General features: G+C 44.5%; 1 protein-coding gene across 1 annotated transcript in view; it reads right to left on the bottom strand.

The window, feature by feature from the left end:
- The window catches only part of ZRSR2 (zinc finger CCCH-type, RNA binding motif and serine/arginine rich 2), a 28,440-nt gene extending 1,121 nt beyond the window's left edge, over positions 1–27,319 (bottom strand). The window contains exons 1-11 of the mRNA XM_044283724.1: positions 27,263–27,319; positions 25,790–25,869; positions 25,031–25,091; positions 23,975–24,080; positions 21,177–21,260; positions 14,928–14,966; positions 13,623–13,735; positions 12,212–12,425; positions 7,071–7,126; positions 6,368–6,477; positions 4,094–4,599 (exon numbers count right to left, since the gene is read on the bottom strand). Coding sequence (XP_044139659.1) covers positions 4,118–4,599; positions 6,368–6,477; positions 7,071–7,126; positions 12,212–12,425; positions 13,623–13,735; positions 14,928–14,966; positions 21,177–21,260; positions 23,975–24,080; positions 25,031–25,091; positions 25,790–25,869; positions 27,263–27,306 — 1,389 coding nt within the window. The 5' untranslated portion in view covers positions 27,307–27,319 and the 3' untranslated portion in view covers positions 4,094–4,117. The remainder of the gene's footprint in view (positions 1–4,093; positions 4,600–6,367; positions 6,478–7,070; positions 7,127–12,211; positions 12,426–13,622; positions 13,736–14,927; positions 14,967–21,176; positions 21,261–23,974; positions 24,081–25,030; positions 25,092–25,789; positions 25,870–27,262) is intronic.
- Positions 27,320–27,848: the final 529 nt, after the last annotated feature.

The following is a 27,848-nucleotide window of genomic DNA, read 5'->3' as shown; positions in this document are numbered from 1 at the left end:
TGAAGATAGGTCATCATTGTCTTTTGCTGGATAACCCCCTTTAACCTTATTTCAACACACGTGAATGAGGCCTAAAGTGAAATGTGCACTAAAGTTTACAGGGAAAGTGTCTGTCCACAACATACTAACCCCAGGACTGAGAAAAACATCCTTTTCATGCAATTTCTATAGCTAGACGGCCAGAGAACTTTAGTGGAAATCTGGTATTTTTTAACTTTAAAGGATGTCCGTACACTAAGGAGTTTCTGGTGTTATAGCTTTAGCATTGAAATCCATCTGACACTGATGCGTCTATGTATCCATTATTATCCCGCACCATAATAGGCAGAAAACAAAGGCAGGATAAGGATTTTAATGAGCGAACAATATGGCGAATACCATAATGAGCAACATTTGTAGAGCGCTGACATGAGGCGGCTGGATGCAGAGTGTTTGATGAGGAAAGTTCTGTGCAATCCTTTATAACTTCGCCCAGCGAAGAGCAGATGTTCTACCGTTTGTAGTCTGGATCTGTGTCCCCGGGGGTCTGATGTATGGTATAAAGCCGGGGACTCTGCTTTTAAGCCAAGAAACAGAACATGTCACTGTTTCCTTATCTATAGTGAGCGGATTGCGACCTCTTAATTCCCCTCTGCCACCAGAATGCCAAGCTGGGGGTTTATCGATTTGAAAGAACCAGCAAATACAAAGCTGAAGACATTTTTCTGAAAAGACTCACAAGCTCATAGAGTCCAAGCCACAGTAAATGGATCTCAGACACCCAGCATTTAAAATGAACGATAAACCAGAAGAAGAAACAGTTAGGCCTCATTCACACATCAGTCAGTCACAGGCATGTGCTGTCCATATTCTCAACGGACTGCACATGGATCCATTCAATACAATGGGAATATTCGGACATCCAGTTATTTTTTCAGTGGAGACATCTGGTCTGTTTGTGAAACGGGACGTTCAAGGCTACGGGTCCCAGAAAAACACAGACAAAACAGACATGCCATCCGTGCTCGGTTCGTTTTTCCAGAGACCCTTACTAGGAGACATAAATGGGCCACACACGTGAAAAAAAACAGATGACACAAGAAGGGCAAGAGGAAAAAAAAACAAAAAACAGAAAACAATGAAAACTGTCGCAACACGGACATCGTCGGGTACGCAAAACAGACCATGTTTTCATGGAAGGAAAATGGACACAGATGCGTGACTAAGGCCTCAGGCTGGATTCACACATGCAGGTTTGGAGGTAGATTTGGATGCAGTAAAAGTAAATGCAAAACACAAGGAAAGCAAAAAAAAGTAGCTACTGGTTAAAAAAAAAAAAAAAAAAAGTTCAATACTTTTGCAATGGCAGACGTATACTTACAGGCATCTCCCCAACAGTGGTCAAAAGGTTATTCCTTCGGCATCAATCGTTTGCAAACAGCCGTGTGGACGTGTTTGGGGTATACACTGGGATCAGCCCAGCACATACATCATAAGGTGGGGCTCATAGTGGCCATGATTTGATAATCCTAAAGCTTAGGTCACAGGGGCTCAGGCTGGATGATAAATGTAGTGCAGAGATAGACACTTCACTGACTCTATACTAATTGTTGGTCGGCTTACATTGAGACAGAAATTTACGTCAGAATTGTGGTGCACCTTAAAGGGGTTGTCCGGGTTCAGAGCTGAACCCAGACATATCCCCATTTTCATCCCTCCGACAGGAGCATTTCATGCTCTGATGCTCTCTCCCTTGCCCTGCGCAATCCAGCTTTGGTGTTTACTTTAGTACACTGCTAGGCAGAGGCTTCTGTCTACCAGTGACGTCACCGCTCTGATGGGCCGCTTTACAGGCTAGCACAGCGCTAAAGCCCGCCTATTAGTGCTAGTGACGTCAAGGGGGCTCACTACTGGACGGTAGCCTCCGCCTATCAGTCCCTAGGGAGAACCCGGTATGTCACTGGATCTCCTAAAAATGCTCATATCAGATGGGTGAAGATGGGGATATGTCCAGGTTCAGAGCTGAACCCCTTTAAGCCTGCCCTCTTACCGGCAATGCTCCACCACTTTCTTGCTAAGCCTGACCTTTTCCAAAAACGTCAGGAAAAAAAAAAAAAAGTATGTGCCAAACTGCGCCACTTTTTAGATTTTAGATGCAGACACATTTATAAATCTGGGCCACTGTGCCCAGAGACCAAAAGGAAAGCCCTGCTATTCTTTAGGACCAAAATAAGGTGTTGTGTCTGAAAGGGAAACCAGCCTTACGCCTTGGACAAATGTTTGTACCAAGGAATAACTAAAAACCAAGTAATCGATGTCACTTTACTTTGCACAGCATTGCGTAGCAGGAAAAATACACCGAGCAAAATTATAAACACAACACTTTCAGTTTTGCTCCCATTTTGCATGAGCTGAACTCAAATATCTGCAACATTTTCGACATGCACAAAAGACCCATTACTCTCACATATTGTTCACAAATCTGTCTAAATCTGTGTTAGTGACACTTCTCCTTTGCCCAGATAATCCATCCCACCTCACAGAGGCAGAAAACCAGTCAGTATCTGGTGTGGCCACCATTTGCCTCACGCAGTGCAACACATCTCGGTCGCATAGAGTTGATCAGGTTGCTGATTGTGGCCTGTGGAATGTTGGTCCACTCCTCTTCAATAGCTGTGCAAAGTTGCTGACTATTGGCAGGAACTGGAACACTGTTGTATACGTCAATCCAGAGCATCCCAAACATGCTCAATGGGTGACATGTCCGGTGAGTATGCTCGCCATGCACGAACTGCAATATGTTTTCAGATTCCAGGAATTGTGTACAGATCCTTGCAATAAGGGGCCGTGCATTATCATGCTGCAACTGTAAGGTGATGGCCGTGGATGAATGGCACAACAATGGGCCTCTGGAGCTTGTCACGGTAGCTCTGTGCATTCAAAATGCTATCAATAAAATGCACCGGTGTTCATTGTCCATAACATACGCCTGCCCATACCATAACCCCACCGCCACCATGGGCCACTCCATCCGCAAAGTGGACATCAGCAAACCGCTCACCCACACGACGCCACACACACACTGTCTGCCATGTGCCCTGAACAGTGAAAACCAGGACTCATCCGTGAACAGAACGCCTCTCTAACGTGCCAGACGCCATCGAATGTGAGCATTTGCCCACTCAAGTCGGTTACGACAACGAACTGCAGTCAGGTCCAGACCCCGATGAGGACGACGAGCATGCAGATGAGCTTCCCTGCGACGGTTTCTGACAGTTTGTGCAGAATATTCTTTGGTTATGCAAACCGATTGTTGCTGCAGCTGTCCGGGTGGCTGGTCTCAGACGATCATGGAGGTCCTGGGCTGGTGTGGTTACACATGGTCTGCGGTTGTGAGGCCGGTTGGATGTACTGCCAAATTCTCTGAAACGCCTTTGGAGACGGCTTATGGTAGAGAAATGAACATTTACTGCACGGGCAACAGCTCTGGTAGACATTCCTGCAGTCAGCATGCCAATTGCACGCTACCTCAAACGTTGCGACATCTGTGGCACTGTGCTGCACATTTCAGAGTGGTCTTTTATTGTGCGCAGTCTAAGGCACGCCTGTGCAATATTCATGCTGTCTAATCAGCACCTTGATATGTCACACCTGAGTAATGAGTCTTTTGTGTATCTTTGAGTTCAGCTCATGCAAAATGGGAGCAAAACCAAAAGTGTTGCGTTTATAATTTTGCTCAGTGTATGACAGAACCTCAGTTAACCCTTCCTTATCTCTGTACAGTGGTCTGTCCCACACCATGCAGGACACCCCCATGTAGTTGTCTCCCCGGATAAGGAGACAAAGTGGCAAATGAAGTGAGACCCCTGAGAAACGTTCCCATATCTGCTATACAGAGCATATTATAAAGACATTTGTGAATCTACATTTCAGGGGGTTGGCACAGTGTTTGACATGGCATTTTCTGTCTCTTTGGAAGTACCATCTGGGTAGGTAGACTTAAATGGTTGTGGTATTGTGGGGGCCATAATACAGTGAGTGCATGCATCCTGACAATGAATATTTTAGTTCATAGGAGACATTTGCTCAGGTGAATTGTGCACGAGCCATATACCTGGTCAGCATTCTACTTCTGCACTCAGGGGCTTTGTGGACTCCGCTCTCTGCTCTTTGACCGCTTTCTGCCACGGCTCCTGGATCTAGATCTGCTTCTGCTCTTTCTGCTCCGACTTTTTGACCTGGAAGAACTTTTGCTTCTGGATCTAGATCTAGAGGAACTACGACTCTTATGCTTGCGTTTCTTTCTGCTCCTGCTGCGTGACCTTCTCCGGCTTCTCAAGCTGCGTGACCGATGCTTCTTCTTCTTGCTCTTGTGGTGAATCTTTTTTCTCCTGCTAGAATCTCCATTCCTCTTGAAGTCTGGGCTGGGACTGTGGTATCTCCTGGACATACCATGGTCTTCATATCGACTTGACCGATCCCTCCTTTCACTGTGGTTACTCCTATCGGGTGACGTATTTAGGTCCCTATTGGCCTCCCAGAATTCATTATTTGGATTCCTGAAGACATGCAGAAAATTGCAATGCTTGCCACGAGGACATTTTTGCCTTTCAAATAACCCTACAAAAAATAAATAAATTAAAAAAAAAGTTACTAATAAGGTCTCCTAAATATTACTACGAATCAAAAAAAAAAAAATATATATATACACACACACTTCATTTTTTGGTGGGGCGAGTGGACTAGTAGAACATTTTACAGGTGCCAAGAATTAAAGGGGTGGCCTATCACTAGGTGCAGGTCCAAACTCCGAGACCCGAATCTCTCTCTAGAACAGGGCCCCCAAAGTGAAGGAAAGTGCACCGAGCATGCACAACGTGCTCTCTGTTCACTTCTATGGGGGTTCTGAAAAAAGCTACGTGATTGTGCTCAGCTATTTCTGGAGATCCCATAGAAGTGCGATGTGCCTTAATTCACTATGGGGACCCCTACCTGATATTGGTGGCATATCCTAGCACAGGGATCAGCAACATCCAGCACTCCAGCTGTTCTGCAACTACAATTCCCAGAATCCTTTCCCCCCCCCCCCCCCCATCTATGAGAGTTACAAGAACAGGCAAATAGGTTTGCATGCTGAGAGTTGTAGTTTTACAACAGCTGTAGTGAGGTGGGCCAACCCCTTTAAAGTAAAATTTCAAGCAACAGAGGTAAAAAAAATTATGCATAACTGGCAGAGTTTAAAGGGACACGGACAGGCCCTATAAACATATTTAGTTATTCCTATGCAGTCAGATCTATTAAAGTGTATTCCAATGATATAAGAGTACCCCCTGTCCGCATTGTAAACCATGTAAAAACAACTTTATATTCATCTGTCAATCACATTTCTTTATGCCCAAGGGGTGTTTTTTCCTCATACTTTTGTGCCCAGCCGCGCCCCAACTGTCGTTTCCTACCGCCGCCCAGCTCATTATTATTCACTGCGCTGGGCGGCTCTTACATTCCCCGATCCTGTCACCCGAGAGAAGAGTTGTCCGCTGCAGGTGCATTAACCATCTGTATTTCTGATGACATCAGCGCTCTGAAGCGCTGGATACGAGTGCCTTGGAGGAGAGATCGGACGCAGGCGCATTCAATTACAGGCTTGGGAGGGTGCCGGCGCATGCGCAGATGGTCCGATTGAGGCCGATGCCCATAAGTATCTATCGGGTATGCGCGGGAACTGACAGGATCGGGGAATGTAAGAGCCGCCTAGCGCAGTGAATAATAATGAGCTGGGCGGCGGTAGGAATCGACAGTTGGGGCGCAGCTGGGCACAAAGGTATGAGAAAAAACGCCCCTTGGGCATAAAGAAATGTGATTGACAGATGAATATAAAGTTGTTTTTACATGGTTTACAATGCGGACAGGGGGTACTCTTATATCATTGGAATACACTTTAATAGATCTATGACTGCATAGGAATAACTAAATATGTTTATAGGGCCTGTCCGTGTCCCTTTAAGCACTTAGGCCTCATGCACACGACTGTATGTGTTTTGTGGTCCACAAATTTCGGATCAGCAATAAAAATAAAAATAAATCCCGGATGACGTCCGTATGGCATCCGTTTTTTTTCCCCAGATCCATTGTAATAATGCCTATACTTGTCCTGCAAACTAGAAAAAAAAAAAAATAGGACATGCACTATATTTTTTTTTGTGGGGCTACGGAACAGACATACTGATGCAGACAGCACATGGTGTGCTGTCCGCAGTTTTTGCGGACCCATTGAAATGAATGGGTCTGCATCCTATCAGTAAAAAACACCGGACCGGACAAGGAAACAAAATACGGGTGTGTGAGTGAGGCCTTAAAAGCACCATAGCGACCCTCAGTAACTTCTTACCACATATAGCAGATTTCCATTTAGTGACTGGTGACAATTCACACTGAAGCTGGCGGCCTGCGTACCAACGGCCATTAAACTGCGAAAGGGCCTGAAAACACTCTTCTTCCCTAAAACATAAACAGATATAAAAATAGTGAAAACAGACCTGTACAAATAACAGACACTTAGTATTTTTTGTGAGTTGTTGCCATAGCCACATAGTAAAGGGTCTTATCGCCTACAGCTGTCTGGAGGGAGGCCATTTTGCAGGAATGACCAAAAAAATAATAATTTGAGTTTTGTCCGGTAAAAGATCTTCATTAGCAGCATATTCCTGCGTACAGAGCAATCATCATAGATCAGTAACACTCCTCCCAGTCATGGAGTCCGCAGTTAAATACAACGGTGAAAGTAGTCAGCTCCCTGCTCTACCATTCACTCTGCGGCCACTGTCACCAGCAGTGACATCATCGCGCCCGATGTATGCCATAGACAGCACACGCCAGAAGAGGCCTGCACTGAGGGATGAGCTTTGTTCATCGTAGGAATAGAGCTAGGTGAGCGAGTATAAATTTTAGAGGCTGGGGCATTTAAGTTTACAGATCACTTAAACTAGAATACTGAACCCATCACTGCCACTGAATATGCGCAATTCTACCTAATCAGGTTAGGAAGAGGAATAAATGGATAAAAAAAAAAACTGAGTGAAATAAATACTTACGTTTGGTACTGGACGTAGACATTTCCTCTTAAGTGTGGTTCAAAATTGCAGCTAATCTAGTAAATAGAAAAAAATAAAAAATAAAGTGTAAAAAAATCAATCTTACAATATGCATTACTTGAACATGCTCACACAGGCTGGAAGCGAGTGCGTCTAGACCTGCCATTATGGAAAACCATGTCGTCACATGCAAAATTCTGTTCACTATAATGGTACATGTGCACCATGTGAAGAATTACTGTACAGAGTCCTTTCTTGGCGCGGTCACGGCTATAAACCACAGCCACATGAACCACAGCACGGCCTCCTGTTTAAAACAATGGGAGGTGGATTCTACAAAACTGGAGGATTGTGGTACTGCGTGAAGAGGGCCTATGAACTGCTGAGAAGACTAACTGGCAGTGCCTCGTTTAAGCTGTGCCATCCTCTCCATGATCAGTGTTCAGCTTCCTTCTAGAGCCTGGAGCGATGAATAACCACTCAACCCCAGGTATGAAACGTTAACCTATTAACTGCTCTAGAACACCGAAGATTCTATCATCAACCCCTTTACCACCCAAGGCCCCCCAGGGATTCTGACATTAACCCCCTCACTGATCTAGACCACCATGCATTATGACATTAACCCCTTCACTGCCCTATATGAGCTAAATATCAGGGCCCAGTTAACATTTACTTAATGTGGTTCTACTTTGCCAGCTTAAGCCCGGTTGACATTAGGTTACAGACTTTCTATTGAGGCCTGATAAATGGACATGTTTAATGTATGCGCTGGGAGCTTTTCCCATACATTTTGAGTGTAGTGTTCAAAAATTATGCATATACAGTCATGGCTGTAAATGTTGGCACCCCTGAAATTTTTCAAGAAAATGAAGTATTTCTCACAGAAAAGTATTGCAGTAACACGTTTTGCTATACACATGTTTATTCCCTTTGTTTGTATTGGAACAAAACCCAAAAAAGGGAGGGAAAAAAAGCAAATTGGACATAATGTCACACCAAACTCCAAAAATGGGCTGGACAAAATTATTGGCACCCTTAACTTAATATTTGGTTGCACACCCTTTGGAAAAAATAACTGAAATCAGTCGCTTCCTATAACCATCAATAAGCTTCTGACACCTCTCACCCGTAATTTTGGACCACTCTTCCTTAGAAAACTGCCCCAGGTCTCTTATTGGGAGGGCGCCTTTTCCCAAAAGCAATTTTAAGATTGGGCTTTAGATCTGGACTCATTGCTGGCCACTTCAGAACTCTCCAGCGCATTGTTGCCATCCATTTCTGGGTGCTTTTTGACGTATGTTTGGGGTCATTGTCCTGCTGGAAGACCCAAGATCTCAGACACAAACCCAGCTCTACAGTGCGACCCAAAATCTGTTGGTAATCCTCAGATTTCATGATGCCTTGCACACATTCAAGGCACCCAGTGCCAGAGGCAGCAAAGCATCAATGAACCTCCACCATATTTCACTGTAGGTACTGTGTTCTTTTCTTTGTAGGCCTCATTATGTTTTCGGTAAACAGTAGAATGATGTGCTTTACCAAAAAGCTCTATCTTGGTCTCATCTGTCCACAAGACGTGTTCCCAGAAGGATTTTGGCTTACTCAAGTTCATTTTTGCAAAATGTAGTCTTGCTTTTATATGTCTCTGTGTCAGCAGTGGGGTCCTTCTGGGTCTCCTGCCATAGTGTTTCATCTAAATGTCGACGGATAGTTCGCGCTGACACCGATGCTCCCTGAGCCTGCAGGACAGCTTGAATATCTTTAGAACTTGTTTGGGGCTGCTTATCCACCATCCGGACTATCCTGTGTTGACACCTTTCATCAATTTTTCTCTTCCGTCCACTCCCAGGGAGATTAGCTACAGTGCCATGGGTTGCAAACTTCTTGATAATGTTGCGCACTGTGGACAAAGGCAAATCTAGATCTCTGGAGATGGACTTGTAACCTTGAGATTGTTGATATTTTTTCACCGTTTTGGTTCTCAAGTCCTCAGACCGTTCTCTTCTCCTCTTTCTGTTGTCCATGCTTAGTGTGGCGCACGCAGATGCACAATGCAAAGACTAAGGCCACTTTCACACGAGCGAGTTTTCCGCGCGGGTGCAATGCGTGACGTGAACGCATAGCACCCGCACTGAATCCGGACCCATTCATTTCAATGGGTCTGTGTACATGAGTGTTTTTCACGCATCAGTTGTGCGTTGCGTGAAAATCGCAGCATGTTCTATATTCTGCGTTTTTCACGCAGCCCTGGCCCCATAGAAGTGAATGTGACTGCGTGAAAAACGCATTGCATCCGGAAGCAAGTGCGGGTGCGATGCATTTTTCACTGATGGTTGCTAAGAGATGTTGTTTGTAAACCTTCAGTTTTTTATCACGCGCGTGAAAAACGCATCAAAACGCATTGCACCCGCGCAGAAAAAAAAATGAACGCAATCGCAGACAAAACTGGGGGGCACCATAAGGGTAAATTTTTTTTCTACTTGCACACATTACGGGGGCTTTATTACAATAGAGCACGATAAGCAAGCATTTTAACTTCTAAGCGTACCATCATGGGTGTCATTACTACTGGGGCACAATGGGGGCTTTATAACTACTGAAGGACACTGTAGTGGGCTCTAATACTACTGGGAAACTATAGGGGGCATTTGTATTACTGAGGGCATTATAGGCTGGCATTACTGCCACTGGGGGCATTATTATTACTGAGGGAGTATGGGGAACATAATTACTAGTATGAGTACTAATACATCTGGGGCACAATTAGGGACATTACAACTACTGGGGGCACCATTACCACTAAAGGCACTCTAGGAGAGAGCTATTGGTGGGGATTTTCGGGGCACCCTGGCACAGTATCAGCTTAGCACAATAATCTTGGGGGATACTATGTTTGCAGCACTACTACTATCAGATTTTTCTGGGCACAATTATTTTTGAGGGCGCTGGCAGCAATTATTGAAGGGGGCACTATCTGAGTGGTACTATTATTTTAAGGTGGACTATCCGTTTCTGCAGTATGGTATTGGGGATCACGGTGGGCACAGTATTGGGGTGTTCAGGTGGGAAGAATGATGGAAAAAGTAGAAACCAGAGTGAATGAAGACGATGAGGAAGAGGTAAGAGGTATGTGGCGCTGTATTCTTCAGTATGTTTGATAGGGTGAAATGTAATTTAAAAAGTAAGTCATCCATCATGGGTTCAAATATGGTGTCTGTCATTTTGACAGGAAGATTAGTGCTGCAGGCTGTGCTATTCTTTCTGTCAGAGGCTTAGAACAGAGACTATGATGGCGGAGTGACAATAGCTTTATTTTGTTAGCATTTATCACGGTGGCGTCTTTGAGGATACTCAACGCAAACTTCTTGTCCCTAGGGGGTTCTTGGCATGAAAAGGTTATCTATACAATGTTTGTGATTCTATTCTCATGTAAAGCAATGAAATATTCATAAAGGATTAGTAGGGTAAGAACAAATCAAACTTATTTTACAGTATGGGGATCTCCTTTTTGTGGTGTGAGGGTGGTCTACCAGGTAACTAGGGACAGGCACGTGAGGTGGGCCTCAATGCCCCAGTGCCCAACTGATTGCAGGTGTAAAGGGGCCCCAGCTACTTGTGCTTTCTGAGGATTAGGTCAATTATCAGGGACGAATGTTCATGTGGATGCTCATTCCTTGTAACCAGCACATATGCAAACGAATTTTCCTTCTGCAACTAAAAACTTCATTTGTCAACTGTACATTGACCTGATAAACAGGAGATTAAATGTTGAAAATATGCAAACTGAATGGCGGACAATAACAATCATTTGTCCACCTTTCCCTTTACATCGGACTGTGTAAAACCCACTTAAAACGAGAGCCGAGCGACTTTTAGGTAATTTTTATTGGCCTGGCACTTACAAATGTAAGAGGAGGCTTTGGCCCCTTTCAGATGAGCGAGTGTCACGCTCCGGACTTACAGCGCAGCTCACGTCCTGAGCTTCCAGCACTGCCGGGGTCACATAGCATTATATTGATTTAGGTCTCTTTCACACGGGCATTGCGGATTGGGGCCAGATGTGTTCATGGAAAATGGTGCGATTTTGACACTAAAACAAGTCAGTTTTCACTGCGATTGCGTTCCACGTTTGTGTTTTTTCCGCGCGGGTGCAAAACATTGTAATGCGTTTTTCTTTGAGGAATAGGACCTTTGATGACATCACTGCGCTCATCACATGGTCCGTCGCATGATCCATCACCATAGTAAAAGATCATGTGACGGACCATGTGATGAGCGCAGTGATGTCATCAAAGGTCCTATTCCTCAAAGAAGACAGAAGAGATGCCGGCTGCGCGAACAAGTGGATTAAGGAGAGTTAAATTATTTTTTAAGCCCTCCAGCCCTATTGTACTATGCATTCTGTATTCAGAATGCTATTATTCTCCTTATAACCATGTTATAAGGGAAAATACTACAGATCGGGTCCTGATCGTCTCCTAGTAACCGTGCGTAAAAATCGCATTTGCACTTGCTTGCGATTTTCACGCAGCCCTATTCACTTCTATGGGGCCTGCATTGCGTGAAAAATGCAGAATATAGAACATGCTGCAATTTTCACACAACGCACAAGTGATGCATGAAAATCACCGCTCGTGTGCACAGCCCCATAGAAATAAATGGGTCAGGATTCAGTGCGGGTGCAATGCGTTCACGTCACACATTGCACCCGCGCTGAATACTTGCTCGTGTGAAAGAGGCCTTATGATGTGATGTTTGGTCACAAAACGGAATGCTGCCAGAACAGAAGACAACCTAAACAGAAGCCTTTCTATTCAGAATTTATGAGGACTAAATAAAATATTTTTTTTCCGGTATTGAGATCCTCTGCCGGATCTCAATACCAGGAAAGCAACAACGCAGGTGTGAAAGTAGCCTTACTTGCTCCCCAGCCAATCCCATTATCTACATTACTTATCTGCTCCCCTTTCTCCATGGTGGCCATACAAACGCCCCAAACACAGTCATGTGCATCATACCAAAAAGCACATACATACAGCTGTAATTCTGTTTTTTAATTATTGGATTTTTGGCCCCAAGTATAGATCGTAGATGAGCATATGAATACAGCCTAAACTGCTGAAAATAGATTTTTTTACCTTGAACTGGATGACCTTGCCCACATTCTTAAACTCGGGTACAACATCATCATAGAATTCTAAGAACTGCTGATAGATCTCATCGTCTCCGTATTCCAAACTGGCGTCAGTGTCATAATCGTCCCGTCTACACTGCTCCATCCCAAATGTAACAAACATTCCCCGAACAAGCAGAGTCTGGCTGGAGGAAGGGAAGCAATGCTTGCGGGAACACCTTTATAAAAAGGAGAAAGAACAGTTTTGCCATTATTTCTACAGTAGTATACACACGCACCTTAACCTACACTTATTACAAGGGCTAATAGTACACGTTACTATGGTGTCATGTGTGGTCATTTTTATGTGAATCGCTTGTTACTTTGCCTGATGCATCTCTACAGGCTAGAACTAAGAAAACAATAGAATATACAGTACATCGCAGGTCACAAAATAACCTAATCTACAGAGAAAGTTACAGAAATCTATCTTTGTCTGGTAATCTATAGGTGTACTGTAGCCACATACAGGCAGCAGGACAGTAAGTAAGCACTGGTGCCTTGCAACATCTGCATGGAGTTTGTATGTTCTCCCCGTGTTTGCCTGGGTTTCCTTCGGGTACTCCAGTTCCCACACACACACACACACTCACTCCAAAGACATACTGATAGGGAACTTAGACTGTAAGCTCCTTTGGGGACAACTTGATACGAATGTCTGTAAAGCGCTGCGGAATATGTCAGCGCTATATAAATGAGTATAAATAAGTAACATACGAGTCTTTTCTCTAAAACTCTGCCCATTAAAGCAAGGCCGTGATCTCACCCTTTAAACCTACCCCTTAGAAAAATGTAGGCCTCATTCAGATGCCCGTAGTGTTTTATGGATCCGCAAATTGCGGACCTGCAAAACACAGATACCGGCCACGTGTGTTCCACAATTTGTGGACAACACATGGCCGCAACCATACTAGAAAATGCGTATTCTTGTCCGCAATTGCGGACAATATGACACGCTCTAACCTTTCCGCGGAGCCGCTGAACGAAACAGACGTGGACAGCACACATTGTTGTGCTGTCCGCATATTTTGAGGCCCCATTGAAATGAACGGTTCCGCACCCGCTCAGCAAAACTGTACCTTCAGGTGCAAAGTACAAGATATGCAATAGGGCGGTATAGGTCCTATACAACTCACAAACACCAACCACAAAAAAAAAAAGGGGTAAAGAAATTGTCAAAAGAAACAAAAGGTTGAGCACTCGTCTCCACCCATCCCCCAATGCTGCTGTTCCTCCACTGCACCAGTCCCGGCTTGACAAAGTCCAACCTCAGTCAGTGATTGGCTGATCGGGCCTTTCCTAGAGTTTCCCTTTTACTTTTATAATGAAGTAATGACCACACCTCAACAACAAGGAACCAACACCTTTGTTCTTACCTTTCGCCAAACCTACATGCTCCAGTTTTTAGATAGAAAGGGCAGTTAGCGCGATCCTTTTCTGTGCCATATCCTTCTGGTGCTTCTGGATTGTGCCACACCCCGTTTTCTAGCTGCAAAAAAACATATATAGCATAATCAAAACCAAATTCTTTTTACATGCTTTAATATACAGGGCATTATCTCAGTTAATATATGTAGGCAATACATTGTTAGGAACGACCAAAATGAAACCCTGCTGGGCTGATGCAAGGCCATAACGAGCACCGATCGATGATAGAACGTTTAAAGGACCCTTAAGACAGGCCTAAGAAAACTAAACAAGAGACTGTTAGGCCTCTTTCAGACGGGCGTTGCGGGAAAAGGTGCGGGTGCGTTGCGGGAACATGCACGATTTTTCCGCGTGAGAGCAAAACATTGTAATGTGTTTTGCACGCGCGTGAGAAAAATCGGCATGTTTGGTACCCAAACCCGAACTTCTTCACAGAAGTTCGGGCTTGGGATCGGTGTTCTGTAGATTGTACTGCTGTCCGGAACGGGGCTTGGCAGTCCTTCACGCAGTGCATTACGCGCACAGCATCCGCTCGTGTGAAAGAGCTCTTAGAATTCTCCATCCTCATTCAGTATGTATATTGTCAGCAGCAAATCTCCTGTTTACATGGAAAGATGTGCTGCCGACCAGCGAGAATTTTTATGCTCACATAAAAGAATCAATCACCTAACAAATGTTTGATTATCAGCCTTTTTACACTGGGCAAACCTGCGTTTTAAAGAACGCTTGTTTGGCTTATGGCCTATGTATAAGGTCCAGACAATTTTAAGGCAGATTTAGACCATCTACTGTCAATCATATGTGCCTTTTCATGACAGATACCTATAAAAAAAAATTATATAATATATATATATATATATATATATATATATATATATATATATATATATATATAATGTATCTGCTGTGTTGCATCGTTTTGGCATTTCACAGTTCTGAAGTCATGGCCTATCCTCAGGACAAGCCATCACTAGCTGATTGTCGGGGGTCCGGCACCCCACCAATCTGTTCTGTGGAGCTCCGTCAATGGGAGCAGTGCTGTGGTGGACAAATGCTCTGTAGTTCTGCCACTGACTTCCAGAGCTACACAGAACAGCTGATTGGTAGGGGTGTGGGGTGTTGGAGCCCCACCGATCAGCTAGTGATAACCTATCCCGAGGATAGCTGGACAACCCCTTCAAGAGATGTCTGAACAACAAGTGCACTTCAAACAAGTCCACCCCTTAAATACATGATTTCATCTGAAGTCTCACCTGAGTCTCTGCTTCATCCAGCATCTTCTGCACAGCTTCCTAGAAATGGTGCAAACACAGGACTAGTAAAAAACAACCTCCAGCATCTGCTTTTGGGGTTAAGTACCTCGAACATTAAAATGTACAAGATAAAATGTGAATCTCACTATTCTAACATTAAAGAGTAAAAGCAGGAAGTAAAACTGTGTGTAATGAACTAACCATTGCGTCTAAACTAAGCCAGGACATAAGGTGATCAATCTTAAATTTGTGTACCCCTGCTTTGTCTACCCCATGTTCATACTAATGGGATATTCTGGTTCGAGAACGTTATCCCCCTATCCACAGGACAGGAGATAACTATGAGAGAATGGGGGCCCCAAACTTCTTGGAGCTCCCCTAAAATGGATGGAGCAGCTGGTTGAAAATGTGCGCCGCCTCTCCCGTCACTTCTTTGGGAGTGTGAGAGATAGGCCAGTGCTATACTGGCCTATCTCCAGAGCTCCCATAGAAATAAATAAAGTGGTGCGCATTTCCAAGGAGCCGCTCCATCCATTCTAGGGGGCTCCATGGGGTATGGGTCCCCTGTTCTCATGATCGGTGAGGTGCCCAGCAGTAGGACCCCCACATATCTAACAGTTATCTCCTATACTGTGGATAGGGGATAACTAACCGGAAAACCCCTTTAAAATAGACCAGACCAAACTGAACGTAGACTACCTGCATCAAAGATTTACTCGTAAACTGTAATCCAGTGATCTCCAACCTGTGGCTCTCCAGTTATTGCAAAACTACATTTCCCATTATGTCGTGATGGCTGCAGGCTGTGATGGCATGGTGGGAGTTGTAGTTTTGGAACAGCTGGACAGCCACAGGTTGAGGAGCATTGCTTTAAGCTGTGCAGTTATAGAGAGATCCATTTCTGACTGTAAGCGTTGGCTGAACAATGGCGTGGTGGTTAGCTACTGATTACACAAGCAAATATTTCTAACTAACTACAAGGACAGTAAAAAGTGGAGGACCTGAATATTCCAAACAGTAGAAAATCTTTAATCAGAACACGCTGCTTAATACAGCAATGACGGCACTTGCTGGAATACCCCTCCACGTTCTATTTAGGTGCTGATCACCAAGGCCGGAGTCTGGCTCTACTGAATGGATGCAGATTCTAAACTGCAGGCGATGGCTCAGCACAATTCATTGCAGTGAATAATAGCACTACTCGCATTGATAATATTGGTCTAGAACAGTGATCAAAAACCTCCGGCACTCCAGGTGTTGTGAAACTACATCTCCCATCATGCACACTTGCTTGGCTGTTCTCTGAACTCCCACAGAATTGAAAGCAGTATGCTGGGAGTTGTAGTTTCACAACAGCTGGAGTGCCAAAGGTCGCTGATCCCTGGTCTAGAAGGAACGCAGTCTAACATGTTTCAGTATAAAATGCATGTTGTAACCAAAAAGATACATCTTGAGGTAGGGAGTCTGGCAGGACTTAGCTGGCAGCTTGCAACATGGAAACAAAAGTCAAGGAAAAAGGCCTTCAGAAAACGTACAGCCTAACGACTATGGGCTGGCAAGATATATATATATATAGCTTAAAGTGGTTTTCCCATCTTATAAAGAGATGATGCATGTTACTAGGTTATGCCGTCACTTGCTGATCAGTGTGGGTCCAACCTCTGGGATACCTACTGATTCTAAGAATCAAGGGGCCACACAGCAGATTTAGGGCTGCGTGCCCCTCTATGTGTTCCCTGTACAACAGCACTTCCAGCCACCTAGCTGTGCAAGAAATGCAGCAGCCCCAATAGCTTGAACAGGTCATGCCGCATTATCTTACAGTGTTGGGGTACATTCACTCGTCCGTCATGAATTGCGGATCCGCAATACACCCGGCCGGCACCCCCATAGAACGGCCTATTCTTGTCCACAATAGGACATGTTCTATTTTTTTTGCGGAGCCGCGGGCCGGAAGTTCCGGGCCGAAGCACAGAAGTTCGGGGCCATGCTCCGGAAATGTGGATAGCACATAGTGTGCTCTCCACATCTCTTCCGGCACCATAGAGAATGAATGGGTCCGCACCAGTTCCTGATATTGCGGAACGGATGCGGACCCATTTGCGGACGTGTGAATGGACCCTTAAAGAGGACCTGTCACCACCCAGGACATGTCCATTTTAGTAGCCGCTTGCATTCCCCCACGTAATTATTCTGGAGCATCTATTCTTAGGACGCCATGTTGTGCCAGTCTTCAACTATTCTTTCCAGAACTTCAGGTATACAAGTTCAGATGGGTGTTACCAGTTGGGGGGTGTCCCTGCACAGTCTGACACTATCCAATCAGTGCTGCCAGTGTCAGACTGTGCAGGGACACAACCCCAGCCGGTAACTTTATTCATAAACTTCTAGCAGGAATAATAGCACATCCTAGAGTCCTAAGAATTGATGCTCCAGAACTATTACATGAGGGATGTAAGTATTACTAAAATAGGGGCAGTGATGGGTCGTCTTCAAATCAGCACTGCAGCTGCTTCATTCTTAGGATTGGGGGGGGGGGGGGGATATCCCAGAAGTCAGATCCCACCAATCAAAGGGGTGTCATTCCAACAATACGTCATCAGTCTATACGATGAGAATACCTCTAACAATAAACCACTAGAAAATTACCAATGAGGCACATAAAGGTTCAACCTCTATATGGTTCTTAGCTCTTTCAGCAGATTGCGCAGGCAAATATGGATGCAGAGCTTTAAAACAAAATAGAATCCATACAGTTGTGACCATAAAGACATTACTTTTTTTCTTTATAAGAAAACATAAGTGATGAGAGAAGACACATTATTGTTACTGTATGTCAAAGAATATAGCAATCACTAATCAAGCCGTAATAGTAAAGGAAATTCTAAAATGTTCCAGTTCAAAGATTTACATGCCGTGGGCTTAGTTTTAGACCCTGCGTATCGCCTCTAGCATGCGGCCCATTATTAGAGATGTATTCTCAAAATCATGAACCTGGTATTCCATTTGTGTCACCTATAGGAAGTGCCTTCCTGTGCATTCAACTTTTATCAAGCCTTGGAACGTGGCAAGGGACAATAGCCAAGCCGCATTTCCATTCATAGCCTTCAGGCTGAATTGGATGCATCTCTGGGGAGGTACTGGCTCTCCTTAAAGAGGTTTTCCAGTCTCCTGATATTAATCACGTATCTTCAGGATAGGTTGTAAATATCCGATCAGTGAGAGTCGGACACCCAGCACCCCCCACCGATCAGCTGTTCCCTGCAGTGTCTGGTGCTGGAACTATCACTGTGAATGGAACAGAAATCACAGCTCAGTTCAAAGTGTAGTGACCGTACCAAGTTACTTCAGTGGGAGCTGGGCTGCGGTAAGCCGGCACAGCCAATACACTTTGAACAGAGCTCTGCCTCCTGTTCCATTCACAGTGCCGGAGGCTGCAGGGAACAGCTGATCAGTGAGGGTGTGGGGTGTCAGACCCTCACTGATCAGATATTTATGACCTATCCGGAAAATAGGTCAATTACATGAAGAGCCTGGAAAACTCCTTTAGGAGACAGCAATGTGTGGAGTCTTAGTGGCAATGATCCATTGGAAAATAAAATGTAAAATATCTCCCAGAGAAAGGAACAGTCTCTGAGCAAAGACCCCGAAACATATTCCTTGTCATGTTCCGATGCTTGTTGAAAAGTCAAAAAAGAAGGCATAAGGGGCCACTTCAAAGAGATGGCACTAGTAAGACTGTTCTCTTGGTCTGACAACGCAAAATTCCATCTGTTAATCAGTTTTTCATCTATTGCATAAATCCTCTAGTAGTTCATCCTTTCCCAGGCTGAGCATGTGCCAAGTCCAGACAAGCACGGTTTGCCTATCCTAACTGCACAGGGTGAGCATGCACAGCTTGTCCACTGCTAAAGCTCTTTAGTTTTGTATTGGCAGCACTCAGCTGTGTGCCAGGTGCAGCCACTAGGACCACCAATAATGGTCTTGATCAGAGTTTGAACCCCAGTATAAAGAATGCCCCCCAGTTCTGATATGGTTTAAAAAAAAAAAAATAATAATTACTGACCTCATCCACTTGCACACAGGGAAAGTCGCTCCTCACTTGATGCAGAAGGGCCTGCGCTCAGTGTGATGACGTCACCATGCACTCCCAGCGCTGTGACGTCATTACGCTGGGAGTGCAGATCCTTCTGCATCAAGTAAGGAGCGACTGTCTCTGCATGTGCAAGTGGATGAGGTCATTTTTTTTTTTTTTTATCCCAAAAGGCCATTGCTTGTTTTTTTTTTTTTAAACAACTGTTAAACAGGTTTTCTGAGATTTTAAAACTAACGACCTATCCTCCAGATAGGTCATCAGTATCTGATCAGTGAGGGTCCCACACCCAGGACCCCCACCATTCAGCTGTTTGAGAAGGTATCGGCATTCCTGCGAGTGCCGCAGCCTTCTTTTTGCTTACCTAGCGGCTGTGCTTGGTATCACGCTCAGCCCCAAACAGCTGATCAGCGGGGGTCCTGGGTGTTGGACACGCACAGATGAGACACTGATGACCTATACTGAGGATAGGTCATCAGTATCAAAATCTCAACCCCCCCGGGTGCACTCTTGGTTAAAAAGCCCAATTGAAAACGGCCAAAAATAGGACAGGTCTTCCTTTTTCACAGCTGCTATTGAAGTCGTGAAGCCATGTGAATAGCCCCATTGACTTAAACTGGTTCGGAAAACAGCCATGTGATGGCCGTTGAGTAAATATAGCCTTAGGGTACAGCCACATATTCAGGTTTCTTTTGGAAGCCAAAATCCAGAGTGGATCATAAAAGGAGAACAAGTATAAAGGACAGATACAACTTCTCTTTTCTGAATTCACTACCGATTTTGGCTTCTAAAACTGCATCAAGAAACCTGACCATGTGGCTGTACCCTAATGTCTGCAGCACAAGTACGTACAGTTTTTGGAGCGGCTATCACATTCTCCTGACTACAACATCATTGAGCAACTTTAGGGAGAACATGTGCTAGACAAAATGAATTTATAGGATTTGGAGGCTTTTAGCCAAGAGAAATGGGCAGCTTTGCCACATGAGAAAATAAAGGGCCTCATTCACAAATATCATCAAGGTCTGCAAGATGTCATTCACACAAAAGGAGGTCCAGCCTGATATTAAATGGTTTGTTCTTTGGGGAATTTCAAATAAGTCAGGCATTTCCTTTACTGTTTTACAGCTGAATAGAGTGAACGATCAGTGGAGGAGAGGAGGGGAGAAAGAGGCAATTTTCTATAATAATACATTTTACTAAGTATGTTATCTTCGTTTCTACTGTTGATTTATGAAAATAATGGACAACGGTTCCACATTATTGGCTGTTCTGTGATGCTCAATAGTTTAATGTGTACAATTTTTCTGTGAATTTACCCAATTGTCTAATTTTGTCAGTTTTGAATCAGGGTCCATTCAGACGTCCGTAGTGCATTGCAGATCCACAAATTGCAGATCCACAATACACCCAGCTGGCACTCCCATAGAACTGCCTATTCCTGTCCGCAATTGCTGACAAGACTAGGACATGTTCTATTTTTTTTTTTTTCCGGAAGATCTGGGGGCGCATTCCAGAAATGCGGATGCGGAGAGCACATAGTGTGCTCTCCGCATCCATTCCGCCCCCATAGAGAATAAATGGGTCCGCACCCGTTCCGCAATTTGCGGAACGGATGCGGACCCATTAGCCAGACGTGTGAATGGAGCCTTAAACAACCATTTCTCTGAATGAAACGTCCAGAAAATCAGCTAATCGCTGCAGGTCCAGCTACTCTAACACAGATTGAGGAGGTAATCGAAAAGTGGAAGCATTAGTGGTTTACGCTTTACTATGGACAAACTTATAATATCATGGAATAAAGCTGAACTAGTTTTACATGCTGACTGGAGCGAGGTCTGTACACCAGAATTACAACTCTCTATTCGGCTAGCTGGTGAGATGCTTTTCCTAGCTACTCTAACCCCAAGCAATCAGCTGTTATGACCTGGTGAAGCTCCACGCATGCAATTCTGCATGGTGCCTACTCAAATGAACGTAATACAGTCACGTTGAGACGGGGGATTCATGTTGATGACATCCATATGTTGTAAAAGGGTGCATGAATGTGGTTTACCAGGTGGAAGAAACCCTTTAAGCGCAATATGTTGCATAACCCAAATGACTACAGCTGAAACAGGATATGAGCAGCTCTATCCTCCTAGAGCAGGAATCACCTCTCTTTCTCTCTTCTTCAGTTGTTCTGGAGCTTCCGCTTTCTCCTTCAGTTCCTGTTGTCTCCATTCTTCTATCATCTTTCTCTGTGTGAAACATAGGAAATACAATAATTTACTTGTACAGTATATCAAGGTTCAGACATGATCTTCATGCAAAGATACTTGGCTTCATAAAGTATAATGTAGGTATAGCTTTATATGACCCAACATATAGTGATAGGTGTATCATCTTCAAGGGGTTCTGCAGGCCTGTACTTCAAGGACATCTGTCAGCGGATTTGTACCTATGAAACTGGCTGACTTGTTACATGTGCGCTTGGCAGCTGAAGACGTCTGTGTTGGTCCCAAGTACATATGTGCCCGCATTGCTGAGAAAAATGAAGTTTTAATATATGCAAATGAGCCTCTAAGGCTACTTTCACACTAGCGTTAAAGTTTTCCGGTATTGAGATCCGTCATAGGGGCTCAATACCGGAAAAAAACGCTTCAGTTTTGTCCTCATTCATTGTCAATGGGGACAAAACTGAACTGGGATGCAGAGCAAGACTGATCCGTCATGACCCCCAATGCAAGTCAATGGGGTCGGATCCGTTTTCTCTGACAATAGAAAATGGATCCGTTCAATGGAGTTAATGACAGATCCATCTTGGCCATGTTAAAGATAATACAACTGGATCCGTTCATAACGGATGCAGATGATTGCATTATCAGTAACGGAAGTGTTTTTTGCTGAACCCTGCCGGATCCAGCAAATAGGGTAGTGTGAAAGGAGCCAAAGAGCAATGGGGAGCACTTTCATTAACAGGGCCAGTGGGGTGTTTCATTTTGTATTGGAAAAAAAAAAAAAAGTAAAAGTTTTGCAGACTTTGCTTACGCCCCGAGTCTCAGTGATGTAAAAGAAATACAAGCCAAATTTTCAGAAGATTGGATAATATTTTGATTTTAGAGGTTCCACACTTTGCACAGTTTTGTAAAAAAGTAGGCAAAAAATAAAAGAATTTCTATGTTAATTACTTTTATTGGGAAACCTAGAAATCACAAACTTAAAATAATATTAAAACTAGACACTAAGATTAATAGGTAGTATGATAGGCAAAACATGTGTTATATTAATCAACTTTGAACAATGCAATCCCTTCTTTTGTTAGCTTGGTGACGACCGACTACCCTCAACAAGAATTGTTTTGGTTGTTTTGTCCCTGACCGATTAGTTAAACTCTTATCAGAGCAATTCCTCTTTCTGCGGTATCATTGACCACCTTAAGAGCGTTTATATGGCTTCTTAGAGAATCACTGCAGTATTCTGTCGCGTCGTGGATCCCAAACAATTCAAAGAACGTCTTTGTTTCATTAGTAACAAAATGACTCAGGTCTTTTCCTTCAAAAACTAGGTTTTTTCATTTTTTTTTACTTTGCAGGCTTGGTTTCTAAATTTTTAGTCATATTTTCCTTAACAGCCTGAGTAAGACGTTCGTCCAAAAAAGCCAATCCTACATTTGCTTCTGATACCAAAAGGTGTTTCTTAGCAACTGTGAGAGCACTTTTTTTTACGTCTGCATCTGGGTAAGTGCTCAGAAGCTGTAGCATATCCAAATCATTCTTTGGAGCCCATCGACTTACAATTGCCTCGTGCAAAAAGCAAACATATATGAGGCTGACAAAATGTGCAACCCGTTTCATTCCTTTCAATTCTCGTTGAGGAATATTCAACTGTTTTTAGACCAACCTCCTAAGTACAGGAGTGAGAGTAGCAATGAAAGTGATCAATGTGTGCAACCCCTAAATATTATCTTTTACATCACAAAGTCATATGAAAATCACATCTTTGGAAAAATGACCCTAAGGGCCAGGCAGTGTAAACGTGATCACCCTGTCAATAAAAGTGCGGAAGGCGCAGCAGTTGCAGAGAGCCGAACCTGTAGGTGTAATAACGCCCCCGTTGCTCCTAAAGGCTCAATTGCATATATTAAAACATCATTTTTCTCAGCAACGCAGGCAGATATGAACATGGAACCAACACAGATGCCTTCAGCTGCCAAGTGCACATGTAACAGGTCAGCCAGTGTCACTGGTACAAATCTGCTGACAGATGTCCTTTAAAATGGCTCCTTCTGCTAAGCTTTGCAGAGATTACACTTTCAGCAGTACCCTTTTGTCGCTCCACAGATTCTGTGATCCCAGCTCGGGTCACATGACCGCCCAATTTTGCTGCGGGCTCTTCCTCTGACATCCCAACCACCTGCACTCTTCTTTCTGTTCAGCTGCAAAATACAGATGCAGCTGAACAGGATGAAAGAGGAGCACATCCAGTCAGAGGAACAGCTTACAGCTAGTGGAGGCGTCACATTCCAACTGGGATCGCTGAATCAGCGAAAAGATGGAAGGGTAAGTACTGCTGAAAGAGCCAATTTAGGTACAGGCCCAGAGAACCCCTTTAATTCAAGCAGTTATGATGCAGCTCAAATTCACTTTTTCTGCACCTGTAGAAAAGAAATGTGTGTAAAACAAGATGGCTGCATGTACTGCCATATATAACGGGACTGTCAGACGGTCAATCTGCTATTGATCATTTGCCTGCATACATCTTAAGCAGCCTGTTTCCTTACAGTAACAGGAAGCGACAGTATTAATTCCAAGTTTTCACTATTACTAGGAATGATAACAAATTGCATTGTATATTAATGAGACACAAGACAGTATCATCCACAGTACACACAGCATATCGTGGCTTTCCATAGACGCACAGACTATTCTGCAATGTATGTCCAGGAAGGCTACAATCCTCTTATATACTATACCTCCTCTTCTTCACGTCTCCGAGCCGCTTCCTCCTTTTCCATTTTAAGCTTGAATTCTTCTTGAGCTTTCGTTTCTCGGGCCAGCCATTCTTCATGGAGCCTCTGCCTGAATATACAAGTCAAATCATTACTTAAAGTGGATCTGTCAGCTTAATGTGCTACCTTAGTACGCAAAACGGCTAACAGAACACCAGATATATGGTTTATGAACCCAGTGTATTCATGAGCGAGCACTCCCCTCCCTGCCCCTAAGGATGGTTACTGACAAGAAGTATGTATGCCCATAAAGATAGCAGCCTGTCAATCACCATCCTGAGGGGTGGCGAGAGGGCTCTCCTCTTGAATACACTGGCTCAAACTATGGGGGTCATTTATTCATCCGAAATACGCCTAAATTAGGTGTATTTCAGGCGCAGATAGCGGCACAACGGTTAGTTGCGTCACTATCTGCGACTTTTCCCTGCTCACACCAGGTCTAAAATTGTGGGTGTGGAAGGGGACAGGCCGGCAGGCCAGTCTTATTCATCATTTTGTACGTCTGTTTTAGGTGTAGAAAAGGGTCTAAATGTAAGACAGCTCGGAAACTGTCTTACATTTAGAACTGGCGCTGGATGCGCCAAAGTTACGGAGAGGCCTGCACCTCTTCATAACTTCGGCGGATTCACCGTCAGCTATGGGCCTTTATTAAGACCGGTGTCTTAATAAATGTGCCCCTATGAGTCCAGTGCAGCCAAAAGGCACAACAGTTTTTGTACCGTTTTATCTACAAGTAGTCCGAACCTACAGCGATAATGTGCTGCCCAGAGCAGATTATTGAGATGACAGATCCCTTTTAGGAAAACCATATACATTAACCTTACCATAAAAATTAAAACAAAAAAGAAATGAATGCCTGGGACATTCAGCCGGGGCTCAGGCCCTGTACCAGACAATTCAGGGCATATGTTTTGTTTCTGGAGAGGTTTGGGGCAAGTTAGAAATGCAGAGAAAAGATAAGTGAGAACACGCACATCAGTAGTAAATGACACACCGGAAAACTACTTTGTATGACAATACCTTTCAATTTCCTCCTGTAAGTCATCTTCATCCTCAGTGCTGACTTGCTCCTTGTTTTCTTCTATCAAATGAACAGATACATATATTAACTTTTCTTATATTAAAGGATTAAATAAATGAAATGGATGAAACGTGTAGACATGTTTCAGACGTCTTTGTGTGATACTTCTCAGTCATACACATGAATATAGTGATAGATTGTGAAGTTCTTCTAATACTTGAGCCTGCATGGAGTCAGACAGTCACAGCTCTGAGGTTTTACTGAACTAAACGTCAATCACTATGGTCCTCTATGTTCAGTTCAGTAGAGCCACGGGATAATGTGGATGCTAAAACACGCTGGCATGGCTCCCTGGAACACACTTTAATCCGTTGGCGACACCCCCCATACATACATATTGGAGGTTAAATATAGTGCCGTCTCAGGAGCTTGGACTATAACCAGCAGGTGACGGCTGCGCTACACAGCTGACACCCACAGGCGGTTTCCATGATCTGTAAAGTGATCATGGACTTTTAACCAATCAGATGGTTAGCCAGACTAGGGTTGGGAAATACACCCAGGATAAATGGTAAATGTATGATTTGGAAGTCTGATCACTGGAACCCCACCAATCATCAGAATGGGTGTCCCATGTCCCCCATTTGAATGGAACAGTGGTCAAGCACGCGCACTACAACCCCATTCAATGTCTAGGAGATAGCGGAGTAAAGCAGTCGGACATCTACATCAGCGCTGTATGCATGAGGCGCACTTACCTGCGTCTCTGAGTTGTGCCAGCGCTCGTCTCTTCTTCTTTCGTCTTTCTTTCTTTAAAAGTGACCTGCTTTTCTTGTGACTGTAACAGAAGCATTGATGAGCGGGACATTACATCACATGCAGTCATTACTATCCAACACACGGGGTCCGCAACGTCCAACGCTCCAGCTGTAGTGAAACTACAACTCTCAGCATGCTATATTCACTTCTATGAAAGTTCCAAGACAATGCAAGTGTGCGTTCACGGAACTTGCAACAGCCGGAGGTTGCTGATCCCTGATCTAACATCAGAAGAGGCGAACATGAGAATAAAAGCTGAAGACAAAATGCTGGACACAGCAAGAGCCGATGACAGCCCAACAGTAGGCCATCAGCACATTTACAAGCAAGTTGACAACCCAATTCTCCAAATTTGTCTAGCCCCGTGTTACCCCTTTAAAGGGAGAAGGCGAATATATTACTGTACAGTTTAGGGGGTCAGACCGATCCAGGAGGCGATCACTGCTCCCACAGACAACGGTACCTCACAGCCTAAAACCAGGAGCCAGAATTCAATAATTGGTCTGGCCTCCTCTAATGGGACTGAACCTGGGGATGAGCGTCTGTTCATCGGGTGATTGCGTCTTTCCCGCCAGCACAAGAAATCATCAGATTGGCCATCTGCTGCCCAGTGTCAGAGGGGCACGAGTCCCAGTGGTGGCACCAACACCTATCTACAGAACGGGGCCCCAAAGTGAAGGAGCGGAGTGCTGTCCTTCACTTTGGGGGGCCCTGTTCCAGAGATGGGAGCACCTATATCACATTGATAGCACATCCTAGCAATATACTGTCAATGTCCGAGAGGAGACATCCCATTTAGGGCTTGTTCACTCGGCCGTTGTGGGTCCGCGGCCAGCATACGGTGGGTCCGCAATACACGGGCACTGGCCCGTGTGCACCCCGCATCACAGATGCGGACCCATTCATTTTAACGAGTCCGCAATCACGGAGATTTGGACCGGAAGCATAGATCGGAACCCCACGGAAGCTCTACGTTGCGCTTCCGTGGCGTTCCTGTCAGTGCCTCCGCACCGCAAAAAAAATAGACATGCTGAGGACTGGTGAGGCTTCCCTAAATAGTGCTAGGCAGTTTCCAGACAAGAGGCCTGCCCGGGGTCATTACTTCCCCTAGAATAATTTGTATGGACAATGCCTATAATCAGCATCAGCGCTCCACCGAGGTTTCTATGGCAGTCACAGATCACCTCCCAATAGATAACAGAAGATACCCGGGGCTCGCCCCCAATATCGGGCAGCCCACAGCAGAAGACCCCACTATGGAGGGCGCCTGGCCGCCTAACATGTATTGGTGAATTTGTAAGAGACGCTGCAGAATGAGAAGAACAATCAGTGGGAGCGGCCGCTGTATGTCTGTGACTACCTCTAACCTCAAGCGTACGTGTCAGCCCCTCAGAAGCTGTGGAAATCCTTACTTTAATAGCGCGGCTTCTGACAACCCTTGCACGGAGGCCGCCATCTTTGTTTCTGTCGCTATTCAACAGCATCGGTACGGAAGCCGAAATAGGACGCTGCTAGCTACTTATGCGCATGCCCAGAACCCAGACTCAGCGATATCGATGCCTGTTTATAGTGAGTGGCATGGCGAGGGTGGGAGCTTGTCACGTGACCCTGTGACATCACATGGTTCTTACGGCGCATGGAGCATAAAGGGAACCTGTCACCTCAATTTTGAGTATATAGAGCTGAGGACATTGGTTGTTAGATGGCCGCTAGCACATCCGCAATACCCAGTCCCCATAGCTCTGTGTGCTTTTATTGTGTAAAAAAAAAAAACGATTTGATAGATTGAGATAAGTCAGGGACAGGACTTATCTCAGGTTAATTTGCATATGTATGAAATCGTTTTATTTACACAATAAAAGCACACAGAGCTATGGGGACTGTGTATTGCGGATGAGCTAGCGGCCATCTAGCAGCCCATGTCCTCCGCTCTATACACAAAATCCCGGTGACAGGTTCCCTTTTATGGCTCATGCACACGAACGTATTTTATTTCTG

Source organism: Bufo gargarizans, chromosome 3, assembly GCF_014858855.1.
Source record: "Bufo gargarizans isolate SCDJY-AF-19 chromosome 3, ASM1485885v1, whole genome shotgun sequence".
In the NCBI taxonomy this organism is placed as follows: Eukaryota; Metazoa; Chordata; class Amphibia; order Anura; family Bufonidae; genus Bufo; species Bufo gargarizans.
Note: the sequence above shows the minus strand (reverse complement) of the source record. Positions and strands in the feature narration are given on the sequence as shown.